At 45.1% G+C, this 10673-nt stretch overlaps 1 protein-coding gene across 2 annotated transcripts in view; it reads left to right on the top strand.

The window, feature by feature from the left end:
* The first annotated feature begins 2244 nt into the window (after positions 1 to 2244).
* The window catches only part of LOC138762319 (unconventional myosin-X-like), a 107795-nt gene continuing 99366 nt past the window's right edge, over positions 2245 to 10673 (top strand). Inside the window, exons 1-2 of one of the 2 annotated variants that reach the window (XM_069936074.1) lie at positions 2245 to 2431; positions 3257 to 3391. In XM_069936074.1, coding sequence (XP_069792175.1) covers positions 2313 to 2431; positions 3257 to 3391 — 254 coding nt within the window. In that variant the 5' untranslated portion in view covers positions 2245 to 2312. Of the gene's footprint in view, positions 2432 to 3256; positions 3392 to 4474; positions 4560 to 10673 lie in introns of those variants that run through there. The other variant, XM_069936075.1, reaches the window with a different exon arrangement.

The following is a 10673-nucleotide window of genomic DNA, read 5'->3' as shown; positions in this document are numbered from 1 at the left end:
AATTGCACTTGGGTCCCAGGAGGGCTCCCCAGGCGCTGCAATTTAAAAGGGGCCAGTGGTCACCCAGCACAAGTGGTTCCTAAACTTCCTCCACGTTACTTCTATGCTTTCACCCTTAAACATCAGTTTCTAATTTATTCTCGCTAGTTCCTGCCTCATCCCTTCATAATTAGCCCTCCCCCAGTTAAACACTTTCCCATTTTGCCTGCTTTTATCCTTTTCTATGGCTGTGCTAAAGCTCAGGGAGTTGTGGCCACTCTCTCCAAAATGCTCCTCCACCGAGAGGTCTGCCCCCTGACTAGGTTCATTCCCCAGATCCAGTCTGGCCTCTCCTCTCATCGGCTGGTCCACAGACTGTGCCTGGAATCCTCCTTGGGCACACCTGACAAATTCAGCCCCATCCATCTCTCTTGTAGTCAGGAGGTGCTGGTCAATATTATGGAAGTTGAAATCACCCATAACTACAACCCTGTATTTCCCACCATCCCGATGGCTATTTGGGGGCCGATAGTTGACTCTCAGCACAGTGAGAGCTCCCATCCTATTTCTGACTTCCACCCACACTGACTCAGTGGACCCTCCCTCTGCAGCGTCCTCCCTTTCTACAGCTGTGATATTATCCCTGACCAGTAATCCTACTCCCCACCCCCGCACCCCCCACTCTTCTACCTCTCATCCTATCCCTTTTAAAACAGCAAAACCCTGGTACCTGCATCAGCCAATCCTGCCCTTCCTCCAACCAAGTCTCTGTAACGGCCACAACATCATAGTTCCACGTACTGATCCAAGCTCTAAGTTCATCCCCTTTATTCCTAATACCCCCTAGCTTTGAAATACACTAATTTCAACCCCTCTAACTGGCTCACTTTATGTTCTATCTCCTACCCATCCTTCCTCACCAACTCAGAGACACAGCATCAAGCTTTTGTCTTTCTACCCTAATCTCTCCCTTCTCATTCTGATTCCCACTAGTTTAACCCCCCACCCCACCAACAGCTCCAGCAAACATCCCCGCTAGGATATTGGTCCCCCCTCCAGTTCAGGTGTAGCCTGCCCCTTTTGAAGAGGTCAGACCTTCCCCAGAAGAGATCCCAATGAACCACAAATCTGAACTCCTGCCCCTGGCTCAAACTCTTCAGCCACGCATTCACCTACCACACCTTCCTGTTTCTACCCTCTCTGGCATGTGGTGCATGCAGCAATCCTGAGATCACTACCCCTGAGGACCTACTTTTCGACTTCTATTCTAACTCCCTAAATTCCCTCTTCAGGACCTCATCCCCTCTCCTATCTCTATCATTGGTCTCTCGTGGACCACAACATCCGGCTGACCGTCCTCCCCCTCCAGAATGCTGTGAACTTGATCAGAGACGTCCCTGACCCTGGCATCTGAGAGGCCACATACCATCTGGGAGCCTCAATCTCGTTCACAGAACCTCTGATCCACTTGTTCTCAATAAATTCTCCTTTGGCTCATCCCTCTTTCTCAAAGCACCGACATGACTTGCCCTGCCAGTCTGTTCCACTAAAACAGACAGGGCTCCTCAACTCTTCCTCTGTCCCTTTGGTGCTGCCTTGTGCACCCATGAGAAACTCGTCCACTTTACCCACTCTGTAGCCAGCTTCCACCCTGGCTTCAAGTTCACTTGGTCTGTCTCTGATAACTCTCTCCTCTTTTGCAATCTCTCTGTCTCCATCTAAATCACCTTTAAACTCTCCCCCACTCCATCCCTCACCTTTCAGCTGTGTCCCATAGTGTTTATCATTTCTACCCTGGGGAAAAGATTCTGCCTTTCTACCATATCAGGGTCTCTCATCATTTTATAAACGTAATCTGCTCCACCTTCAGTCTCTCCTCTGCCTTCTCTCTGCATTCCCACATCGATTTTAGTTTTTCCTTGTTACCTGCAATTTCTCATCAAATCTCTGATTATGGCGGCACGGTTAGTGTCGTGGTTAGTGCAACACCTTTACAGCACCAGCGACCGCGACCAGAGTTCGAATCCCGCACTGTCTTAACGAGTTTGTATGTTCTCCTTGTGTCTGTGTGGATTTTCCCTGGGGGCTCCGGTTTCCTCCCACTCTTCGAAACGCAGGATAATTTGATGTAATTGGGGCAGCACGGGCTTGTGGGATGGAAGCTGTATGTTTAAAATTTAAATGTAAAAAAAATTACAGTGATCTGACCTTTCCAACTCTGTGATCAACTCGTCAGCTCCTCATGCTTCATGTATTTTTTCCAGACAAACATTGGCTCCATCCTGATTGCAGTGAACCCGTACAAACACATCGAGAGTTTGTACAGTGCCAGCATGGTTGAGCTGTACAGTGAACACCAGCTTGGAGAGCTTCCGCCCCACATCTTTGCAATAGCTAATGAGTGCTATGGGTGTCTGTGGAAACGACAGGACAGTCAGTGTGTGCTTATCAGGTGAGTGGTCTGGATCATACCAGGGCATATGGTCCGAGGTGGGCCGGTTTGGGGGGTGGTGGGCCAGTTCATTCCCCATCAGGTGGGTGGGCTGGTCCGTTCTCTGGTGGGGTCAGTTCGTACTCCTTCGGGGAGGGGGCAGATCACACCCATGGGGAGGGGGCAGATCACACCCATGGGGGGGGGGGTGATTCATTCCCCATTGGGGGGGGTGATCCAGTTCCAACCCTGTCCTAGTGGATGGTCCAGTTCGGTGGGGTGGGTCAAATCATTCCTCATTTGGAGTGGAGCATGTTCATTCCCCATTTATGGGGTGAGGGGTGCGGTTCATTCCCCATCAAGGGGGTGGTCTGGTTCCTACCTGGCCCTGGTGGGTGGTCTGGTTCGGTGGGGTGGGCCCAGATCCTTCCTCATTTGGGGTGGAGCATGTTCGTTCCCCATTTGTGGGGGGGGGGGTGAAGAGAGGTGGACTGGATCATCCCCCATGGGGCACCTGTGCAATGATCAAGGAAACCTGGCCCATTGCCCAGCTGAAAATGCCTCTGCCACTTAGTCCATCCCTCAGCTGACAGCCCCTCCTCCACGGCCCATTCTCTAGCAGGTTTCCCACTACCAGGATGACCAGATTGGGGGTCGTGTGCAGGGCCAGAAACTGAAGAAATGGTTGCCAGCCATTTTCAGACGAGGGATTCTTATCTGGAGGGAGTTTAGATTCTCAAGCCGTCACCTGGGTGATAGTGGGATGGATGGTTGCTCAGTCTGCTGGCAGTCTCATTTGTGTTTTTCTGCAAACCCATGGATGATCCATGCCGACAACCTGTGCAGTGGGGAGACAGGAGCTGGCAAGACAGAGAGCACCAAGCTGCTGCTCCACTTTCTCTCGTTCATGAGCCAGAAATCCCTTGGAGCGTCAAGCATCCAGACGAGCACCCACGTGGAGCAGGCCATCCTGGAGAGCAGGTAAGCTGCCGTCCTTCTGTCCCACACTGCAGATTGTGAAGCTGTCCCTCCACTGCTGAGGGAGGTAGGGGCTTCATTCCACAGGGGCACTGTTACGTGCGATTAAGTCAGGGGCAGTGGGTTCACAGAGAAGCGAGTCCACACAGGCAAAATCAACAGATGATGATCTTTATTGCACACATGGGGAAATCGTAATGGGGAAGACCCAAAACAACATGATACTAAAACGACATTCACATCAGATACAGTGATCTCCGATACCAGTGGCCACCTACTCTCTCTCTCTCTGTGTTACCCATGTGCAGTAATACTCAGTAACTAACACACAAGACAGGGACTTCAACATGCACTCCCGATTCCATGTATCAATGGGGTGTTGCTCAAAGCTAAATATTCCCACACAATACTACGGTCCCACACTCAGTATAGTGCACAGCTTACCAACAACCCCTCTAGTGATGTCCACAGTTTGCGATCTGGCATAGAGCAGTGTTCCTAGTCATGACTAATAAGCAAAGAGACTGGTCAGCTGCACGTGGTGCAGTAAGCTGGGGGGTCTGGCCCAGGTAATCAGTAAGTGATTAAAGGGGCCAGTGGTCAGGTGTGGACTAATGGGTGGGCAGAGCCTTGATTGGAAGATGATGTAACATCCGACCAGGTTCCAGATGAAGAGGTTACGTGACCCTCCACTATCCACACTCCCATCAGGTTCCAGTCGGAGAGGTCAAGTGACCCTTCACCATCCCCACAACAGGCACCACCACTTGCTGGTTCCCTCCAAATGCACTCAATTCTGACTCATTGTGACAGGGAGGTGCTGGGTCTCGGAACCGCCACCAAGATCCCCTTCCTTCCAAGTGGGCAGCTCACCTCCACCTGCACATGGGGTGTGGCCATCACACAAGTGTTTTGAAGTCTCTTCCTCACAAAGCAGAACCTTTGGATGTTTTGGAGGCAAGAGGTAGAACTTTGAAAAGTGAAGGGTGAAAGGTTGGTGCGAGGCCCAGATGTAGAGTTGAGGTTATTGAATCCAAGATCTTGTTAAACTTGGAACAGGCTGGAAGGATTGAGGTGCCCTCCACTCCTGATGACATGTTGAAGAACCTCCCACTCATCCCCCGAAATGTGATCATCTTGGGATCGCTGCCTGTGCCACGTGCCAGAGAGGGTAGGAATAGGAAGATGTGATGAATGAATGTGTGGCTGAAGAGTTGGGGCAGGGGTTCACTTTTGTGGATAACTGGGAACTCTTCTGACCTGGACAAAAAAGATGGACTCTGCTCCTGAACTGCACGAGACCAATGTCCTGTCAGGCAGGCTTGTTAGATCTGTTGGAGAGGGCTTAAACTAGTTTGGCAGGGCGATGGAAATTGGAATGATGGTGCGGAGATTAGGGTAGAAGAACACGTAGATTTGAAGGGAGAGAGGACCAGATTGTTAAAGTTAATGGCCGGTGGGCAGGGGGCGGGTAAAAGTGGATGGTGATCAAAGGAGTCTATGTGGGGGACATTCTCTCAAGTGTATATATTTCAGTGCAAGGAGCATTATAAGGTGGATAAACTTAGAGCATGGAGAAATATAATATTGTAGCCATCAGTGAAACTTGGTTGCAGGAGGGGCATGATTGACAGCTAAATCTTCCAGGATTCCTTTGCTTTCGGAGTGATAGAACAGGGGGGGATCAAAGGTGGAGGAGTCGCATTGCTTGTTAGTGAAAACATTACAGCAGGGCTATGGCAGGATAGATTGGGGGGCTGGTGCAGTGAGGCTATTTGGGTGGAAGTGAGGAATGGGAAAGGCATGAAAACACTAAAGGGGCTGTATTATAGACCCCCTAATGGGCTGAGGGAATTTGTAAGGAGTTAGCAAATATGTGTAATAAACATAAGGTGGTGATTGTTGGAGATTTTAACTTTCCACACATTGACTGGGACACCCATCCTGTAAAAGGGCTGGATGGGTTGGAGTTTGTCAAATGTGTTCAGGAAAGTTTTCTGAATCAATTCATAGAAGAAGCGACTAGAGAGGGGACTGTATTGGATCTCCTATTCGGGAATGAGATAGGCCAGGTGACAGAGGTTTGCGTTGGGGAACACATTGGGTCTAGTGATCATAATACTATTAGTTTTAGATTAATTATGGAGAAAGATCGGGCTGGGCCTAAGGTTGAGATTCTTGTTTGGAATAAGGCAAATTTCAAGGAGATGCGAAAGGATTGGGATAATTTATTTTCAGGGAAGGCTGTAACAGATAAATGGAGGATATTCAAAGGGGAAATTTTGAGAGTAGAGTCGGTCTGTCCCTGTGAGGATTAAAGCAAATGTTAGAAAATATAGGGAGCCTTGGTTTTCAAAGGATATTGGGAATTTGGTTCGGAGGAAGAGGGATGTGGACAACAGGTAGAGACAGTGGGGAATAGATGGAGTGTAAAAAGAAATTAGAAAGGCTGAAAGGAGAGATGAGGCTGCTTTGACAGGCAAGGTAAAAATAAATTCAAAGAGTTTCTACAGGTACATTAAAAGTAAAAGAATAGCGAGGGATAAATTTGAGCCCCTTGAGGATCAGAGGAGTAGGTTATGTGAGAAGTTGGAAGACTAAGGACTTCACTAAGGAAAGGAATATTGATCAGGTGAAGTGGGGAAATCTGGTAGTGAGGTCACGGAAAATATACAGATCAATGAGGAGGCTATTTTAAGGAGAATAAAGGTGGATAAATCTCTGTGACCTGACAAGATATTCCCTTGGACCCTGAGGGTGGTTAGTGTACAAATAGTGGGGGCTCTGACAGAAATATTTAAAATGTCACTGACCACGGGGGAGGTGCCGGAGGATTGGAGGGTGGCTCCTCATGTTGTTCCACTGATTTAAAAAATGGTTTTAAATGTAAACCTGGTAATTATAGGCCTGTAAGTCTAACGTCAGAGGTAGGTAAATTAATGGAGAGTGTTAATAGAGATGGAATATACAATTATTTGGAAAGACAGGGATTGATTAGGACATGGTTTTGTGTGTGATAGATCATGTTTAACAAATCTTATAGAGTTTTTCAAGCAGCTTTTGAAAATGGTTGATGAGGGGAAGGAGGTGGATGCTATTTAGACTTTAGTAAGGCTTTTGATAAGGTTCCCATAAGAGGTTGGTAAGGAAGGTTCAGGCATTAGGTATTAATGATGAAGGTGTGAAATAGATTCAACAATGGTTAGATGGGAGATGCCAGAGAGTAGCGGTAGAAAATTATTTGTCGAATTGGAGGTCGGTGTCTAGTGGATTTGCCTCAGGGATTGGGAAACCCAATCAGTGAGAGGGCAGGATGGCTTAGACTTTGTACAATGTGTGCAGGATTGCTTTTTACAGCGGTATGTTGAGGTGCCTACTAGAGGGGAGGCAGTGTTAGATCTATTATTAGGGAACGGAATAGGGCAAGTGACGGAAGTGTGCGTTGGTGAGAACTTTGGATCCAGTGATCAGGGGTCCATTAGCTTCAACTGAAATATGGAAAGGGATAGGTCAGGTCTGAGGTTGAAGGTCTTCGAGTGGAGGAAGGCCAGATTTGAAGAAATGAGAAGGGATTTGAAGAAAATTGTATGGGCTGATCTTTATTCTGGAAAGGATGTAGAGGAGATTTTTTTTAAAGAAGAGATATTTAGAGTACAGGATCTTTACGTGCCAGTCAGATCGAAAGGCAAATCTAAATAGGTCATATGCATTAAATGGTCGGCTATTGAGATGTGCAGAGCAACAAAGGGTTTTAGGAGTTGTGGTAAATAGTTCCCTCAAGGCTGATACTCAGGTAAATGGACTCAGTAGAATTTCTGGTGTATTTTTGTTGAATGACAACATTGTCTAACTGAATTAATGCAACCTAGATTGTATACCTAAAATGGATGAGAGGGGGGGGGGGTGGGGGGGTGGCTTGGGAGGAGGGAGGGGGGAGGGAGAAAAAAGTCACTGTAAATGTGTGGAAAAGAAAAAGTGTATATCATGGCTATTGTGATTTATGGTGTGAAAAATAAAAAATTTAAAAAAAAAAGGCTGATACTCAGGTAGATGGTGTGGTGAAGAAGGCATTTGGAATGTTGGCCTTCATCAATCGGAGTATTGAATTCAAGAGTAGGGAGGTTATGATGAAATGGTACAAGGCATTGGTGAGGCCAAATTTGGAGTACTGTGTACAGTTTTGGTCACCAAATTATAGGAAAGATATAAACAAAATAGAGAGAGTGCAGAGAAGGTTCACGAGAATGTTGACAGGATTTCAGGGTCTGAGTTACAGGGAAAGGTTGTGCAGACTAGGGCTTTTTTCTCTGGAGCGTAGAAGATTGAGAGGGGACTTGATCGAGGTGTTTAAGATTTTACAAGGGACAGACAGAGTAAATGTGGATAGGCTTTTTCAATTAAGAGTGGGGGAGATTCAAACTAGAGGGCATGGTTTAAGATTGAAGGGGGAAAATTATAAGGGGAACATGAGGGGAAATTTCTTTTCGCAAAGGGTGGTGGGGATGTGGAATGAGCTTCCGACAGATGTGGTCGAGGTGGGATCATTGGTTACATTTAAGGAAAGACTGGATAGTTACATGGAGAGGAGAGGACTAGAGGGGTATGGACCGGGTGCTGGTCAGTGGGACTAGGAGGGTGGGGATTTGTTACGGCATGGACTAGTAAGGCCGAACAGGCCTGTTCTGCGCTGTAAGTGGTTATATGGTAATATGGTTATTTGATCCCTGACAAACTTCAGTCCACACAAATTTCTTCCCTTTCTTCAAAAGATTGGAAAGAGCAACCTCACCAAAATTTTCTATAATATCCTGCCTTTCCTAAAATCCTTCTCACTGCTTTCTTGGCATTGGGAATAGGAAATTCAGAAATTACACTCACCTTAGCTTGAATGGGTGCAACTTTGCCATGGCCAACTACATGAACCATATATGTTATAGTAGCATGTCCAAATGTACTTTTCACTAAATTGACAGTTAAGTTTGCTTTGGAGAGTCTTGCAAACAATTTGTTCAGTTCCCTCAGATGTTCTTCCCATGTGTCTCTTTTGTGACCAAGACATTAATGTAAGCATCTGTGTGTGTCAACACTTATCAAACAATCATCCTTCGGAATGTTGCAGGGGCATTCTTTACAAAAAATGACTCGTATTCGTATAAACCAGATGGAGTAACAAAAGCCAAAATATTCTTTCCTCTCTCAGTTAGAGGCACACACCAGTAACCCTTCAACAAATCCAACTTAGTAAGAAATTTAGCTTTCCCAATTTTATCAATACAGTCACCTATTCTTGGAATAGGTTAAGCATCTGTTTTAGTCACTGAATTAACCTTCCTGTAATCTGTACAGAACCTAACAGTTCCATCTTGTTTAGGTACCAGAACACAAGGAGAACTCTAATCTGAATTTGAAGGTCTAATAATATCATTTTTCAACATGTGTTCCACCTCCTGATCCATGATTTTACTTTTCTGAACATTTATTCTATATGGATGTTGTTTTATGGGACTTGCTTCTCCCACGTCCACATCATGATAAATCACTGACTTCCTTTTTGGCACATCAGGAAACAAATTTGCTTATTTCAAAGTTAATTATTTAAACTGCATCTGTTCTTGTGTCTAAGGATGGCCTAACCTTTTCTCCAAATTTTCCAAAATTGCTGAGTTAAACAGATGCACAGGAACCATGGTTTCTTTAAGGTTACCCTCACAAAATACTGTTTCCATAATCTTACGATCCATAACTTCCTCAATCCTGTCAACAACCAACACTTCTGATACAGATCGTTCTCCTCTACCCTTATCCTCATAATAATGTTTCAACATACAGTATTTATGTGACAAACCTGAGTTTTATTCCTTGGATCTGGAGTGTTAACAACATAGTTAACTTCATTCATTTTTGATTTAACTACTTATGGTCCAGAAAATCTAGCTCTCAAATTGTTGTCATGTATTGGAAACAAAATCAAAACTTTACTTCCTGTCTTAAAATTCCTCACTTGAGCTTTCCTGTCAAATAAACTCTTCATTTTACCCTGAGCCATTTCTAAATTCTCTTGAGCCAAAGTCTACACTTTTTGTAACCTATCTTTAAATTTAAAAACATAATCCAGCAAGTCCAACTGCACATTCTCATTAACCCACTGTTCTTTTATCAACATTAAAGGGCCTCTAACCTGACGTCCAAACACAATTTCAAAAGGGTTGAAACCCAATGACTCCTGCACAGTCTCCCTTGCTGCAATTAACAGTAAATGAATACCTTCGTCCCAATCTTTTCCATTCTCCAGACAATAAATCCTCATCATATTTTTAAGAGTGAATGAAAAGCTCCCTGAGTTTCAGGATGGTATGCAGGTGAAGTGATCTGTTTTATTTCCAACTCATAAATTAACTGTTGAAACAACCCAGACATCAAGTTAGATCCCTGATCACTCTGGATATCACCGTTTTGGCTTTAATATTTCTTAATGGTATAGCCTATGGAAATCTCGACACCGTACACATCATTGTTAATAAGTACTGATTCCCAGACTTTGTTTTAGGCAGGGGACCGACACAATCCACAATAACCCTAGTGAAAGGTTCCCCAACAATAGGAATAGGTTGTAATGGAGCTACTGGAGGACCCTGGTTAGGGTTCCCCGCAACCTGACCAAAGTGACATGTCTGGCACCAATTTACAACATCCTTCTTCAAACCAGGCCAGAAAAATGGACTCAAAATCCTATTCATGGTTTTCTTTACTCCAAGATGACCACCCAAAGGTGTACTGTGGGCTAGATTTAAAATTTCATTCCGGTCATTTCTAGGAACAATCACCTGATGAATCCTCCCCACCCCCCCCCCCCCCCCACTCTACATTTAGCAGGAATATCAAGAGGTCTCCATTTTCCTCATCAACAATTCACCTTCCAGTAATATCCACAAGCCATTTCTTTGATCTCCTGTTCACTTACTGCTTTATTCAATAAGATCTGTATCTATTTTCTGTTACTGAATTAACTCTTTCCTTGTCAAAGAGAAATTCTTACTCTCACAATAATCCTGTTCTTTCAAAACAATTTCAGGAGTACTGGGCAAGTCTCTATCAACTGGATCTTCTTCAGCTCTCATCATTTTCTTAGCCAAAGACCTTGTTACAGCACATGCAGGATATATCTCACAATCCTCTTTCACCTCATCCTGACTAGGCTGATTTGTTCATCTCAAAACTGACCCAACTCTATCCTCTGCCAAATCATTCCCTAATAAAAACGAGACACCCTGCATGGGTAACTTTG

The sequence above is a fragment of the Narcine bancroftii genome, chromosome 4 (genome assembly GCF_036971445.1).
Source record: "Narcine bancroftii isolate sNarBan1 chromosome 4, sNarBan1.hap1, whole genome shotgun sequence".
In the NCBI taxonomy this organism is placed as follows: Eukaryota; Metazoa; Chordata; class Chondrichthyes; order Torpediniformes; family Narcinidae; genus Narcine; species Narcine bancroftii.
This window is presented reverse-complemented; position numbering and strand designations above follow the sequence as displayed.